The sequence below is a fragment of the Gorilla gorilla genome, chromosome 12 (assembly GCF_029281585.2).
Source record: "Gorilla gorilla gorilla isolate KB3781 chromosome 12, NHGRI_mGorGor1-v2.1_pri, whole genome shotgun sequence".
Taxonomy (NCBI): domain Eukaryota; kingdom Metazoa; phylum Chordata; class Mammalia; order Primates; family Hominidae; genus Gorilla; species Gorilla gorilla.
The window spans coordinates 110,685,714-110,701,673 of record NC_073236.2 but is presented as its reverse complement, the minus strand read 5'-3'; the positions used below and the strand labels follow the sequence as shown (position 1 = coordinate 110,701,673).

The 15,960-nt window shown below is 50.7% G+C and overlaps 1 protein-coding gene across 1 annotated transcript in view; it reads right to left on the bottom strand.

Moving 5' to 3' along the window:
- The window catches only part of ALK (ALK receptor tyrosine kinase), a 738,088-nt gene that overhangs the window by 20,699 nt on the left and 701,429 nt on the right, over positions 1–15,960 (bottom strand). The window contains exons 17-24 of the mRNA XM_019021235.4: positions 15,653–15,751; positions 15,004–15,156; positions 13,554–13,658; positions 11,438–11,624; positions 10,625–10,715; positions 10,452–10,516; positions 8,806–8,935; positions 2,090–2,187 (exon numbers count right to left, since the gene is read on the bottom strand). Coding sequence (XP_018876780.4) covers positions 2,090–2,187; positions 8,806–8,935; positions 10,452–10,516; positions 10,625–10,715; positions 11,438–11,624; positions 13,554–13,658; positions 15,004–15,156; positions 15,653–15,751 — 928 coding nt within the window. The remainder of the gene's footprint in view (positions 1–2,089; positions 2,188–8,805; positions 8,936–10,451; positions 10,517–10,624; positions 10,716–11,437; positions 11,625–13,553; positions 13,659–15,003; positions 15,157–15,652; positions 15,752–15,960) is intronic.

Below are 15,960 nucleotides of genomic sequence, written 5' to 3'. Positions count from 1 at the left end.
ATTCTAACCTTCAGTAACTATTTCCAGATATGGAATTGACAGGAGTCTTGAGGGAATGTAATCCTGTTAACATCATAACAACAGAGCATTGGGTATCATCAAAATGTCTTGTGGCTGTAGGAAAGGAGATGTCAAAAGGTCAGAGGACAAATGGAAATGATCCCTCAGCCAGAGAATCTGTACGCTAAGGTGACCAACGTGGGGAGAGATAAAAAACAAAAAACAAGTAGAAAAGATCCCAATGCTAAGTGAAGGAAGACATCTGGCCACCAGGTGACACAGGTTGCTCTCATAGGAGTCTAGGCTTAAAGCACATGGACAAAGATGGAAAGATGACTCTAACCAAGGACGACTTCAAAAGGAGCACAGCTTTGTCTCGACTGAGCAATGGAATGGCAAAGCCCAGAGCTGAGATTTATGGAAAGTTCTGGGTACAATGCAAAGGACAAGAACAGGACTGGGGAGTGGGGGAAAGGGCTGAAAAACTACCTTAAAAAAAAAGAACAGAACTGATAGACTCTTAGAAGGAGCAGATGGTGAAGCTAGGCCCAGCTCCTTTTTGGCTTCCATTATTTCTATGAAGCAGCATGACCTGCAAGTTGGAAAGGGTTAGAAGCTGGAGGGAGAACTGAAGGCTAAAAGGATGAAGTGACAGGAAGAGGATAAGCTCTTCTGAGAGTTGATTGCCTCATGTTAGGAGTGACTTTGGAACTTAGGCAAGTGTACTTCCTGACCTCTCCTTTCCCCGTTTTTATTAGGGAGAAAGCATAACTTGTTATATATTTGCATGATTTTCTATTTCTTTTTCTTTTTTCTTTTTTATCTTTGAGATGCAGTTTCGCTCTTGTTGCCCGGGCTGGAGTGCAATGGCACGATCTCAGCTCACTGCAACCTCCACCTCCTGGGTTCAAGTGATTCTCCTGCCTCAGCCTCCCAAGTAGCTGGGATTATAGGTGTCCCCCACCACGCCTGGCTAATTTTGTATTTTTAGTAGACATGGGGTTGCTCCATGTTGGTCAGGCTGGTCTTGAACTCCCAACCTCACGTGATTCTCCCGCCTCGGCCTCCTAAAGTGCTGGGATTATAGGCATGATAATTTTCTATTTCTAAGCTCTTACAACATCTCTCATTTCCTATTTTGTACTTACATATTTTAATTATTATGAACATGCCTTAAACTCTTTGAAGACATGTGTTAATAAATTATTGTGAGTTCACCAGGTTATTATTTACTACATTAGAGGCAAATCATTAAGGAAGAGCTTTGCAAAGAGCCTGATGATCTGTTTTACTTTTCTGATTTCAAGCTGTCAGCTGAGAAAGTCATCAACTTTCACAAGGAAAGACATACATGATATATGATGTTCATAGCATGATGTCCCAGTCTATACGGCTTTTAAACACAAGAATGATTATAATAGAAGAAACTAAGTATAGAAGTAATGAAAATCATCATTATGCTTCATTTCAGAGTATTTTAGAAAAAATTAATGTATCCAACAAACATTGTGTCCATGCCAGTTATACAAAGATGACTAAAACAGCATCCTTGCCTATAAGCCACCCATTGTCAAAAATGCAATTCCTTAACTTCCCCATAAGGAACCCAGTTTTCTATGGCAGGGGGAAGCCTTAAAGTGATATAGGACTTGAACATTCAAGATACAGGCAGGGGTCCTCACAGGAGGTTAAGAATAACTTATAGGTCTCCAGCCCTGGCGAGGATATTTTATGACACTTGTTTTATGTAAGGGGCAAGTGAATCCCTGATAGAATAAGTTACCATCTCAAAGACAAAGCTGAAAGGGCCAGGAGACATCGCTCATGCCTGAAATCCTAGCATTTCAGGAGGCTGAGGTGGGAGGATTACTTGAGCCCAGAAATTCAAGACCAGCCTGGGCAACAAAGTGAGACCCTGTCTCTCACAAAAAAAAACAATAAAACAAAGCTGAATCATCCTACATCCAAATGGCTCTGGAGGGAGACCTAGTATTCTGCTCTGAAGGGGGAAATGTGAGCCCTTGAGATCTGCGGGGAAGCACACAGACAGCGACAGGATGACAGGAAGAGCACAGTCACTTTGACTCACCGGTGGATGAAGTGGTTTTCCTCCAAATACTGACAGCCGCAGGCAATGTCCCGAGCCACGTGCAGGAGGTCCAGCATGGCCAGGGAGGAGGGCTGGCTCTGTGGGGAGACAGAGTGGGCCACTGACGAGGAGCTTGTCAGTGAGATGAGGGAAATCTGAAATGCTGGCTTCCAGTGCTCACAAGGAGGCAGACGGTGAACATGCAGCTACACCAGGGGCCTTGGCCCTGGCTGCACATTAGAAATCACCTGGAGGCATTTGAAAGAATTTGGATGCCCGGGCCCCAACCCAGACCTCTCTGGGTGGATATAGCATTTGTACATTTGAAGTCTTCCCAGGTAATATGATGCCAGCGTGCAGCGAAGGCTCGGAACACCCAGACTCCGGGAAGCTAGGTTGGAGCAGGTGTTCTTTCCCTTGTAATTTATTGTGCACATTCTCTCACCCCAATCTTCATAAGCATTTGAATACCCCCAATTTATAAACAAGTTTGTGAGGAAACCACAGGGGAATAGGGGAGTTTTAAAAATCCTCAATTTAAATGTCTTAAAATATTTCTTAAAACTAATTTTCTTCAAGCAGATCCAGCGCTAAAATTGATTGAAAAAGAAAAGCTTTTGGGAAATGCTGGGCAATTATGAGCTATCTCAAGCTTTTCTGCATGAGGTCTCTTTCATTCAAAAGGAGATGTCACCTCCCTACCCCTCTGGGGACATCTCATCTTGGCTTCCTGGACAGCCTTGCTGAGCACAATGAAGCCTTTTCAGAAGGCGACATCCCATCTTGGCCTCTCTTTTAATTCCTAAATCCCTGACGTGTGCGGCAGCTCAGCCTCATGCAGTGTCCGAGTCACTGTGTTGTTCCATGTTGATTTCACCATTTCCCCAAGTCACGGTGTTGAAGTTCCAGAGACAGGGATCTCACCCTCCCACAGCACCCAGCACAATGCTGGACACACACTGGGGGTTCAGTGAGTGTTGGGTGGCTGATTGGTTGATTATAGTTGCAGGCCAGGATTTACCTGGAGGAGTATGATTCACATACCTCCCCAAGAAAGCGCACGCAGGTAGGGGGTCAAATCCATCCCCTTTAGGGCCGCCCCAAGAAAGGTGTTTAAGCCGGTGACTCTTGAGCACCTGGGCAAACTCCCTGCAGGAAATTCATGCTTGTAGCTCTCCTATTTTGCTCTTCTTTTGAAGGGTGGGCTGAGGACTGGGCTCTTTAGTCCTGAGGTGCCCACAGGGAAGTCATCCAGCCAGGCGGCAGCGCTGGAACCGGGTGGGGTCTGGGTGCAGGCTTAGCCTGCTGGAGGTTTTCTCTGCCATAGATCAGGGCCTCCCCAGGACTCCTTGGAGCAATGGCCTGGGTCTGGAGGAGGTAGACAGAGTCTTGCTTCTCTAGGCTGTGCTTCAGTTCTCGGGGAGACAACTGAGAGTGGATAGTTCCCCTACCGGTGCCTTACATGCCCCAGAGCACACACATGATCTGCTGCGTGGTAGGTAGGGAAGAGAAGGTGATCTCCATATTAAAGATGAGAAGCCTGAGGACTCAGAGAGGCTAAGTGACTCACCCCAGGTCACACAGCTAATAAGCGTGGAGCCAAAGCTGCCCGGAGATGGGCTTTAAGGATCTGGGTTGGGAGAGGCATCCTCCCTCTTCCTTGGGATCCAAGGAGTTAAAATGGAAGAGAGAGTGCCTGAAGGGGGTTGGAGCGTATGTGACTACAGTGCCCAATGCACACCAAATGCAGAATACAGCACCCACAAACGGCAAACACCACACTTCAGTGGCCCATCGAGCTGACCCGGGCTCCACCCTGCTGGCCTCTTCCAGGCCATGTGGTCTGGGGCTGGCTGCTCAGCCTCTCAGAGCCAGTTTCATCTGTGACAGTGGCGTGGGACTGTCGGTCTCCCTGGGTTGTCAGGAGCACCCACGCCAGCAGCCTCGGGCAGTGCCTCATCAGAGGACCCGAGGTATTGAGGGGTTTCCACACGGGAGACCAGGGGGACTCAGAAAATGGCTCCTGTGTTTGGCTTATCCAGAGGCCTCGTTAGGGGCAGAAGGGGTACCTCTGCACACAGGCGGGCAGCAGAGACTCTGATCATTCCCATCAAGCAGCACCCATGCCTGCATCATCCCTCCTGCGGCAGAGAGTTGGAATCAGGATTTTATCCCCATCTGCCGCTGGAGTGCAGCACTTCCTCGGACCCAGTTGTTCTTCCCATGGCCTTGGTCATGGGCCTTGCTGCAGGTGCTCCCCATGGTGGGTTTGCAGGATGGAAGAGCGAAATATCTTTTTGCTCTTCAGGAGCATGCTCTCTGTCCCTACCAGAGGAGGCCCTGGTCCTAGCTGTGCTAGGGCCTTGAGGAAGATTCTCTTCCTACCAGTCTCTTTGTGTCTTAGCATCCATCACTCAGGATGCGAGGGCCATAGATGTCTCGGAAGCCCCAGGAGCCTGGAGCGCTGTGGGGACTAAATCTCTCTGGGCATTAACTCACGGGCTAGGCTGTTATGGCCCCCTGTCCTTGGCTGCTCAGAGCAGATTAACTGCTCCACTAATCAGTGTGCACAGGGCAGACAGTCAGCAAGCGTGGGTTATGGGGGGTGTCTGGTGTGTACGTGTCTGTGGTGTGCGTGTGTATTGTGTATATGTGCATATGGTGTGTGTGTTTTGTGTATGTGGTGTGTATGTGTGTGGTGTATGTCTGTGGTGTGTATATGTGTGTGGTTTGTGTAGGATGTGTGAGGTGTGTGTGGTGTGTATGTGTGGGGGGGTGTGTGTGTGGGGGGTGTATGTGCAGTATGTATGGTGTGGTATATGTGTGCGTGGCATGTGTGATTTGTGAGTGTATGTGGTATATGTCTTTATGGTGTGTCTGTGTGGGGGGCATGTGTGTGGTGTGTGTGTGGCATGTGTGATGTGTGTGTGGTGTGTGCGTGGCATGTGTGATGTGTGTGTGGTATGTGCATGAGTGTATGTGGTATATATCTGTGTGGTGTCTCTGGGGGGTATATGTGTGTGAAGTATGTGTAGTGTATGTAAGTGGTATATGTCTATGTGGTGTGTTTGTGTGTGGGGGGGCGCGTGTGTGGTGTGTATGTGTGTATAGCATATGTGTTGTGTACATGTGTGGTGTGTTTTGTGTGTGTTGCATAGATGTATGTTTTATGTCTGTAGTGTGTGTGTTATGTACGTGTGGTTTGTGTTTTTTTGTGTGTTGTGCATGTCTGTGGTGCGTGTGATGTGTATTGTATATATGCATGTGGTGTGTGTTTTTTGTGTGTAGCATGTGTTGTGCGTGTGTGGTGTGTGTCTGGGAGGGGTTGTGTGCATGGGTGGGGTGGGGTGGGGTGGGGTGGGAGGAGCTGTGGACATTGGCAAACCCGATGCTGAATCTAGACTCGCAGAGCATTGCCAGCCAGTGCACCCTGGGACCAAGTGATTTTTTCATCTGTACCCATGCATTTCGTTTCCACGAGAGGCACGGCTGACCTGGGCATCCACTCTGTCTACCGCGTCTGCACATCCGTTTTGTCATTTCATGTTTGCACAGATGTTGTCTGAGGCCAGAGCCTTTTATCCCATCTCAAAGGGCCTTTGATCCTGATCTAAGGTCTGTGGAGCCACTGAGCTACAGAGCTGGCAGGAAGTGAGGACAGAGACCTTCTCTGATTCTGCACCTCAAGCCTGGTTCCTGCACACAGTAGGTCATCAGGGAGCCCCTGGGAGTATCAGGAGTATCAGGGTGATTCAACAAGTGAATCAGGTGGAATTCAGGCCTCTGAAGTCCGAGTTTCAGAATCTGGAGGCACACCTCCGCCCACTTTCTCTTCACGGCACATGTTTCTCCATCCCTCAATGTCCCTTGGCCGATTCACCCTCCTTTATCCTGTGTAGGATTTACTGATATTAGTCCCGTCTGTCTGCTGGAAATCACATTCCTTTCTCACAGTCCACTGAATCCTCATCTTACAAAGTTGGATTTTGTGGCCCCGAGAATCCATGCAGGAAGCCCAGCTAAGCCCCAGAGAAGCTGCTGCCACAAACACATCTGCATTGGTAGCTCTAAAGGGCCACAATTGGACATTTGAAATCAGCCAAGGATACCAGGAAGGACAGCTCACCTGGGCCTGGTGGGTGTATGGGAGGCGGGGAGGACCATGACTGGGGTGCTGCCTGGGTGTGCCTGGTTGGCAACGAGAGCCACACAGAGGAAAAGCGGGGCCAGGGGTTGAAAGAGCAGATTGGGTGAGGGTGGGACTCTGGCCCTGAGAAGTGGCTCTTCCAAGGACAGACCCCCTCCCCGTTGTGGGGGTCCCTCAGGTAGTGCCTGCTGTTAGAGGGTAGAACTTGGGGACAGGCTTCTGTTCTGACTCCGAGGGTGGCACTCTGGGGTGGGGGTGGTGAGAGAGAGAGAATGATCTGTCTTTCCTTGCTGGACTATGTTCTTTGTAATAATATTGGAATCATCTTTCATCATCAAAGGAGAGAGATGCCTTTGTCTTTGAGAGAGGGAGAGAGAAAGGGGGAGAGGGAGAGAGAAGGGGAGAGAGAGAAAGGGGGAGAGAGGAGAAAGGGGGAGAGGGGGAGAGAGAGAGAGAAAGGGGGAGGGGAGAGAGAGAGACACACCACTCCTCACTCCTGCCCCTGAAGTCTTTGAACTTGCCAAGTGCTGGGCTCCCAGACTCCCTTTGCAAAGTCCCTCTCCTTTGCATGCATACAACTTTCTCTCCTTAAGCCTCAGGAAGGTCCAGTGGGAGAACCAGGGCTGTGCCTCTTCCCAAAGTGTGATGCCACGTGTCCCCCACTGACAGCAGTGCTGCTGAGAATCTCAGGGCATGAGGGCCAAAGGCCCTCCTAGGTGGTGGTGGGAAAGCCAGTGAATCCGATGCCTGTACCATGGCAGAGATGCCTGGATGCCTGGCAGTGTTGGCTTTAAGGACACAACCCCATCTTGATAGTTTACAGCTTCCCAGAGGGGACCACTGGATAAGCAGTAAGTTGGAGAGGGCACTGAATCAAGAGTCACAAGGCCTGAGTTCTAGTCCCAGCTCTTCCACTTCCCGTGTGGCCATGGCAAGTCCCATAATCTCTCTGGGCCACCGTTTTCTCATCCATAGAATTGGGGAGAGACCTGCATTGTCTGTTCATAGTGTGGTGTTGAGAAATGTGAAAGGTCTGAGGGGGATACCAGCTGATGAGGGCTCTTATGAGACAGGTGTAGTCTTTATCTCCCTGCTCCCTGCCCAGTCCTCCTGCCAGGTATGCTCAGGTGCACACAAATTCCTCTTCTCAAGGGGTAAGACAGTATTCTTCTTAGATACTGAGATGGGTCACCCAGTGGCTAAGGTGAAGGTATTTTACATGGATCCTGACTGAAGGTGGAGATCAGAATAGCCATGACCTTGCAGGGCTTCCATCACCACTTTGAGTCCCTTTGAGCAGTGTGGTCAGGTTGGGCTTTCTGGAACCACTGGCTGTCAGTCTTCCCTGCTTTCCTGGGAGCGGGAGGGTGGCCGCTGCTTTTACTGTGCAGGTCTTCCTTGTGATCCCCATAGTACAGTGGTTCATTGAGGAAGCCTGGATCCTAACCTTGGGGCCTGCTCAGCTCCAGTTCCTGGTACGCGGGGCCTGCTGAAGACCTGCAGACCCAAGCATGGGCAGCTGGGCTCTGGGTCTGCCCAGGGTGCTATGTTTAATAATTTAGAACCACCTTTGAGATGTTCTAGTCCAGTCCTCAGATCTCACCTGTGAGGATACCCAGGTCAAAGGTTTAAGACTGCCCTAAACCACACGGGTGTCTAATGGCCAAGTTGGAGCTGGAGCTTGGGATTCCTGGGTCCACCCTGGGTATCTTCACTTCCCAAGCTCTGTTAACCATAAGATGTGTGTAGCACCTTCCTAAATACACGGTTGGAATGTCCAGGTATTATTATCCCTACTTGAGACATGAGGACTGTGGGCTCTGAATGAGTAGCTGTAGAGTGACCTGCCCAGCTCAGTTGCTTGATAGCGACATGGCTGTCATGAAAGTTCTCCTCTGTGTTTGTCTCTAGTTTGGTTTTCCAGAGTCAGCAGGCCATGAGAATGGATCCAGGCTATAGAATGCGGATATGGTTTGGATTTGTGTCCCTGCCCAAATCTTACGTTGAATTGTAATCCCTAGTGTTAGAGGAGGGGCCTGGTGGGAGGTGATTGGACCATGGGTGGATTTTCCCCTTGCTATTCTCATGATAGTGAGTTCTCATGAGACCTGGTTGTTTAAAAGTGTACAGCGCTTCCCCCTTCATTCCCTTCTTTCTGCTCCTGCCATGTAAGACGTGCCTCCTTCCCCTTCACCTTCTGCAATAATTGTAAGTTTCCTGAGGCCTCCCCAACCATGCTTCCTGTACAGCCTGCAGAACTATGAGCCACTTAAATCTCTTTTCTTTGTAAATTACTCAGTGTCAGGTAGTTCTTATATAAATGCAAGAATGGACTAATACAAATGCATTGCAGGAGCCTTGCACAAGCTCCTTGGGGATGGGGCTCAGCCATCATCTACCTCTATCTTCTGTCCATTCTCTTCTAGCCAGTCACCCCCCTATCCAAGCCTAAAGTTGACACCCTGGGTTCCACCGAGGAACTTGCTACCCACGCTGCCCACTCTTGCTCCTTCCATCCTTGCTCCTGTCCTTGGCACAACAACTGCAGCAAAGACTGGTTCTCACTCACCGGGCGAGGGCGGGTCTCTCGGAGGAAGGACTTGAGGTCTCCCCCGGCCATGAGCTCCAGCAGGATGAACCGGGGCAGGGCTTGCAGGCTTACCCCGATGCAGCGAACGATGTTCTGGTGGTTGAATTTGCTGCAGAGCAGAGAGGGATGTAACCAAAATTAACTGAGCTGAGTCTGGGCACATCTTAAACTGGGAGGAACAGGATACAAAGTTACATTTTCAGCAGCTACAATGTATAAAGGCATTCTGTAAACATGGGCAGCAGGGGTCCCGGGCTGAGCCTAAACCCAGAATCTTGCTGGTGAGCCAGTGGGAAGAACCACAACAGGCTCCACAGGAGTTCCATTTGCAGGAGAGTGACTGGAGCTGTGAGGATGTTGCTCAGGCACTTGGGTGAGGAAGTGTCTCAGGGGGCAGGAGAGTGTCTTTCTCAGATACTGGTGCGTGGACTGGGTGCTAGAATTCATGGTTGATTTCTCCCAGGAAGGCCTCAGGCAGAAGGTGAAGCAAAACAACTGCTTCTAAGAGAGACTGGGTGAGACTTGCCAAGTGACAGCGTGTGAAACAGAGCCAGCAAAAGGGGATGGCCTCACGAGTCTATCAGTTTCCCGTGGATTCCTCATGGGAGGGACCAAGACTTGGGTTTTCTTGTTAACATGATCCCTTTAGGACACTAGGACACACAGGGCAGTAGGGCCTAGGAATTCCACATGGGCCAACATGCATGTGTGTGCATACACACATGTACACACACAGCCCCCAAAGTGTTGAAAGACTGGGTGATTAGACACCAACATATAATGGTTAGTTACCACCAAGTAGTGAGATTAAGTGATATGGGTCTTCTTCAATATAATCTCATACTTGCCAAGTTTTATTCATAATCAGGAATTATATGTATCATCAGAAAATAAATGTTATTTTGTGTGTCCTCCTGTGGTTCCAGACCTCACAGCCATATCACTCACACTGCCTGGCCTTGTTACCCCTGCCACTTCCACCAAGGGGACATCCCAGTCTGCCCCCACCAGTCAGGACGTTCAGAGTCTTCCCAGTGTGACAGGGGGCCATGAGCCCCCACCTGATCTTGAGGTCAAACATCTGCCCCCTCCTTGAGGGGATCTGCTGTCACAGCAGATGCCCTCAGGAGCCATAGGCACTGAGACTCTCAGCTTAAATCCAGATCTTGGAGCCTCAAGTCAAAAGGTGCAGCCAGCTGAGACTCAGCCCTGCTGATGGAAGCCTAGGATGGGGTGGCCTCCCATCATATTAGAAGCACAATTACTGGGATTGGTGAAGGGTCTTGGAGGGAGATTATATCTTGTACTGTTAAAGTCTAGCATGCTCCGTTTCTGAAGAAAAAGTGAGGGAAGAAGAACCAGTGGATAACAGCAGGAATACTGGTTGCAGACAGTGACATTGGTGGGATTATTAGGCCACACAGACTTTGTTTCTGAAACAACCATCAAGGGTTGTTCCATTCTGGTAAGAAGTGTCTAGAATGTTTGGGAGTCTCCTACTGGAGAAAAGGGGACATGCTGGGGACAACACCATGTCCCTTGGAGATATCGATCTGTTAGAAACCTCTCCAGGTTCTTTGGGGGCAGTGGGGAGTTGGGGTGAGGGTGTCTCTCTGTGGCTTTACCTGATGATCAGGGCTTCCATGAGGAAATCCAGTTCGTCCTGTTCAGAGCACACTTCAGGCAGCGTCTGGGCAGAGAAGGGGAGGGTGGGGAGGACGAGGCGGCTGTGAGCTGAGAACCGCAGCCTACAGAGTCCGCAAGCCAAGGGCAGGCTCAAGAGTGAGCCACTTCTTACCTTCACAGCCACTTGCAGGGGGCTTGGGTCATTGGGCATTCCGGACACCTGGCCTTCGTACACCTCCCCAAAGGCGCCATGGCCCAGACCCCTGTGCAAAGGAGAAGACAAGAGGAGACAGAGTCAAACAGGCCACAATAATGAGGCAGCTGGGGGTCCTGAGCCTGGGCGTCACATTTAGTGGACAAACACGAGAGGAAGGGGGTAACATACACACTCAGGAGTAACACCCTCAACATGGCTTTGCTATGCAATCTCGGGCTTCCAGTTCTTCACCTGAAAACTGGTAAGAAGGATTCCAACCAGGGACTCATGACAATGGTCAAATGTTTATTCATTCAATCAGTAGTTATTGAGTCTCTGATATTTGCCAGGGACACAGGGGTGCATAAGCCATGGGTTTTCCCTGGGGGAGGCTCATGCTCCTTGGGGAGAGACAGATCACCGGTGGGTATTGGCTGGGGAGCATTGCCAGTGACAGAGGAAGGCACAGTTGCTCTAGATGCTCAGAGGCCCCCCTGCTCCCCTGGAGGGAAGGCGGGCCAGGAAGACTTGGAGAGAGCACACCTGAATGAATTTTGAGGAGAGCCCTGGTTCTCCTCTTATTGTATAAACTCCATAAACATATGGGAGTTAATGTAAGCCAACATACATGGCCCTGAATGTCAAGGCTTGTCCTCCTAGGAGGGCTGGGGGCGCCCATAGGGAGGGCTCTGCTGGCCTTTTGTGGTTAGAGGAGTCTGTGGTGCTGTGATAACATTCAGCCCCTAGACTGCACCCCCTCTCCTCCCAGGATGGCAGCAGGGCGCTCACCGAATGAGGGTGATGTTTTTCCGTGGCACCTCCTTCAGGTCGCTGATGGAGGAGGTCTTGCCAGCAAAGCAGTAGTTGGGGTTGTAGTCGGTCATGATGGTCGAAGTGCGGAGCTTGCTCAGCTTGTACTCAGGGCTCTGCAGCTCCATCTGCATGGCTTGCAGCTCCTGGTGCTTCCGGCGGTACACTGCAGATGGGTGGTCAGCTGCAACATGGCCTGGCAGCCTGGCCCTTGAAGCACTACACAGGCCACTTCCTACAGGAAGCCTCCCTGGATCTCCATATCCTCCCCTGAGCTCTGAACCTTTCCATCATACTTAGAAATACTAACAAAATGATTAAAGAAGGTGTGTCTTTAATTGAAGCATGATTTAAAGTAAATGTAAAGCTAAAAATCACATATATGGAAAAGAATTATTTGTATTATACAGGGCAGAGTCATGTTAGTCTGGGTCCTCCAAGAAGCAGACTGGAGATGGGATTAGACCCAAGATGGTCTGCAGATTTTATTAGAAGAAATGCCCATGAGAGGAAATGGGGAGGGAGCCAGGGAAGGCTGGGTGAACCAGCAGACTGTGTTGCAAGTATGACCCCATGTGAATGAGGGAGGGAGGGAAGGTTGGGTGGAAGCACCCTGGGTGCCATGCAGCCTAAGGAAGTTTCAGCAAGGCCCTAAGGGGTTATGGAGCCAAAGTCAGTCATCAGAGGAGTCCCATGACTCCCAGGAATTGGCCTGCCTTTGTATTTCTGTTGTGCTTAGCCATTGGGTAGGGCCGCTTCAGTGCAATCACAGCAGTGGATTTGAGGGTGCAGCTGGGATCTTGGTCAATTGTGTTTCCTATAGTTGGAGAACTGCCAAGCCACAGAGTTGGAGAAGAGCCACATCATGAAAAGATCTCTAAATTGGTGTCTGGGGATCTGTGCTCTAATTCCGCCTCGTTACGTACAAGCTGAGCCATGAGGACCAGGTTACAGGACCTCTTTGGACTGCAGTTTCCCTTTCTGTAAGCAGGGATGGTAACTCCTGCCCTGTTTCCCTAACCGCTCCCACTCCCCACCCTCTAGGGTTGTCATTGAAATGAATTCACCAACATAAAATGGTTTTGAAAATTCTAAAGAGCTCTACCAATGTGAGTGACCATTATCACTCCTACATGTGAGGATGTTCTGGAAGGCAAACTCCATGGAAGCCAGAACAAAATTGTGATTCAGTGGGTAGATTCTGTGTGTAAAGCCCAGCCCCCCCACACATGGGCCAGGGCAAATTAGTCACCCGCTATGTGCTCAGTTCCCTCCTCTATGCAATGGACCGACCATGATCAGATTAGGGTTACCTGAGGATCGAATGAATTGAAATGTGTAAATTGACGAGCATGTAGTAACCATGCAACAAGTGTTAGCTCCTATTATCTTGTCCCTTTGAGGGATGGCACCATATGGGGACACAGTGTGTGCTGCCATCTCCCTTCTACCGGCAGATCCCTTCGCCTGTAGGGGCCTGGCCTGCGAGGGCTCTCAGGAGCCTTTCCCTCTGCCCTTTTCAAGCCTCTGCCCATCTGTCCTGGGCATGTCTCTGCCAGCAGTAAGAGCTGGTTGGCACCACACTGAGTTCTCTGTGACCTGCAGGTCAGCTCACCTGGGCTCACAGGCTGAACAGAAATATATTCAGAAACCGATTTTCCCATCTCTCTGCCTGGAGGGTGGTGGAGGGCTGGTTTGGGGAAGAGTGGGCTAGTGCATTACATAGGGTGGGAGCCAAACAGGAGCTGTGCTGGTGGAAGCTTGTGGGAGCTAGAAGTGACGTCTGGGGTGGGGGCGAGCTTTCACCATCGTGATGGACACTGAAGAGAGCTCCCCACCCCCTGATCAGCCAGGAGGATACACACGGGGCTGAGGTGCAGAATCAGGGGCCCCTCAGGGAACTGCAGCTGCTCTGGTGGGGGGAAGGTTGGGAGCTTCCGTTTTGGCTTGGCCTGGGCTGCCCTAATCACCACCCCACCCAATTCCAGGGACTAGCATAATGAAGTGACACCTTGGCACCTGTGGCACAGCCTGAGACACTATTCAGTCCTGCCTTCCTGCCCCCTTGGGAGTCCCTGGGGCTCTGTGCACTCACCAATCATGATGCCGGAGAAAGCCAGGACCAGGGCGGCCACGAGGGCAGAGGTCACCACAGAGAGGATCAGCGAGAGTGGCAGGTGTGGCTCCGGGGTGGGTGACACTGGAAGACAGGTCTCAGTGGGGTATTGACAACCACACCAGATATCCTTTGAGTTGGTCCCAAGTCAGAAATAACCTCCCCCGCTGAGATAAAAACTACTTGCTCCTTCCCATCGCTGGAGACCTTGTCACACTTTTCTTTTCAGGGGACCATGAGAAGGACCAGACTTATCCTGATTTTATAGGCTTTTAGCAGTAGCTTTTGGGTGGAGGGAAATTTAACAGGGATGAATATCAGTGGCGGGACGTTGGTTCAAAACATGAGCTGCACAACTATAGGGTGAGGATGGAAGGTGAAACGAAAGTGGATCTGGAAGAGATGTGGGGGCCGCAGGTGACCAAACAACAGGGTGCACTGTAAGTAACACCCTCTGAGGCTAAGTGACTTCCTTGTGGCCCTGAGGCACTGGGCTCAGAGCGGGGAGGGGTCCTGTGCCCTCTGCTGGCCAGACCACACGGAGGTATCGTGCTTGGTACTGGACACTACATTTCAAAAGGGACATCGACAGTGGAACACATGCAGAAGAGGGACACTGGTGGGGTGGGGGAAGAGACGCAAAACTGCATCTTGTATGAACTACTGCAAACAAATGGGTTATTTAATCTGAAGAAGAGTTAAAGGAGGAGCATGGGGCCAGGTGCGGTGGCTCACGCCTATAATCCCAGCACTTTGGGAGGCCGAGGCGGGTGAATCACCTGAGGTCAGGAGTTTGAGACCAGCCTGGCCAAAAGGTGAAACCCTGTCTCTACTGAAAATATGAAAATTAGCCTGGCATGGTGGTGGGCGCCTGTAGTCCCAGCTACTCAGGAGGCTGAGGCAGAAGAATCGTTTGAACCTGGGAAGTGGAGGTTGCAGTGAGCCGAGACCACACCATTGCATTCCAGCCTGGGCAACAACAGTGAAACTCCACCTCAAAAAAAAAAAAAGAGGAGGAGAATGGGAGCACTGTCTTCAAACACTGCACGTGCACAGCTGCTGCTGTAAGGAAACCTAGGAGAGGAAGGTTAAGGCAACAGGTCCCCAGCTCTGAAACTGCCCAAGGGAACAGAGCACCTTAGGAGCAGTAAGATCCCTGTCACTGGGCATGTTTAAGTGGAGGCAGGATGGCCCCTCGGTGGGGGTGGTAGAGGGCTTATTCTATAGTAGAGGATTTCTAAGACTCCTTCAGGAGCCATGACCCACCTTTCACACAGTGGTCAGAGCACTCGAGCTGTGGCAGGTAGGGGAGGGACAGAAAGTTTACAAAACCGAATCCAGGGTGTCCTGGAACCCAGAAACCATTTGTGGTCATGGGCCAAATCTCAGGCTATGGGCCCCTCTGCCTCCCCTGGCCCTGCCCCCTTACCAATGCAGGAGACGCCATCCTCAGCCAGCACCGTCCCGTGGTCACAGAAGCAGATGACCTTGTGGCTTTCAGGGTCCATGTGACATTCATCTACCTCACAGTGACTGCAGTTTAGATAATGCTTAATATTCACTTCCCCGTGGCCTTCCATCACTAGTGACAAGGAGGGAGTGTCAGTCTTGGGCCGAGCCTGCCTCCCCACTCCCAGCCTCAGTACTAAGTCTCCAGGTGGTCACTGTGGGTGCTCTGGTCCCTGTTCCTAGGTCCCATAGCCACTGGAAGCACAAATGTATAGAAGAATCTTCCTGTGCATATAGAGAGTGCAGCGGAGGCAGCGGGCATGGGTGTCTATGGATGTTTGCTTTTGAGTCAGTGGTGGAGAGAAGCCCACACACATGATCTTTAGGTTGGCTGGTGCAGGTATTGGGCTATTACTGTCACATTTCCTAGGATTCTGCCTCTGCATTCATATTAAAGCACACATCCTGACTTCTAGAAAATGTGGTGACCTGCGCCATAGGAAGCTTGCCTGCCAGGGACCCATAATTGTGCCTCTGTATTCTGGATACAGGTCAGAGACTCTGAGGTTTTAGCTTGGTGGGAGGACTGACCTAAGCAAGTTTGTTCTGCTGCCTGGCAGAGAGGCTACCTTTTAAAGCTGGGGTGTACAGGATGCCCAGTGGACTGATGAAGGAAACCCCATCTTCCCCATCCATTTCGGGGTCATTGTTTGAGGCTGCATTGCCGCCTGAGTAGCAAACCAGAGCAGAGTTTAACATGGGGGGTAGGTGCCAAAATCTTAACACACATACACGTCAGTGGGGCATGCAGCTCTGGCCAAAGTTAGGGGGTCACTGGGGACCTCAGGGGCAGGGATGCGGAGAGGGAAGGGAGGCTCAGGGCACAGAGGCTGCATGTGGGATTTGGCTCAGTAGATGCTGGGTGTGTGGCTAATTT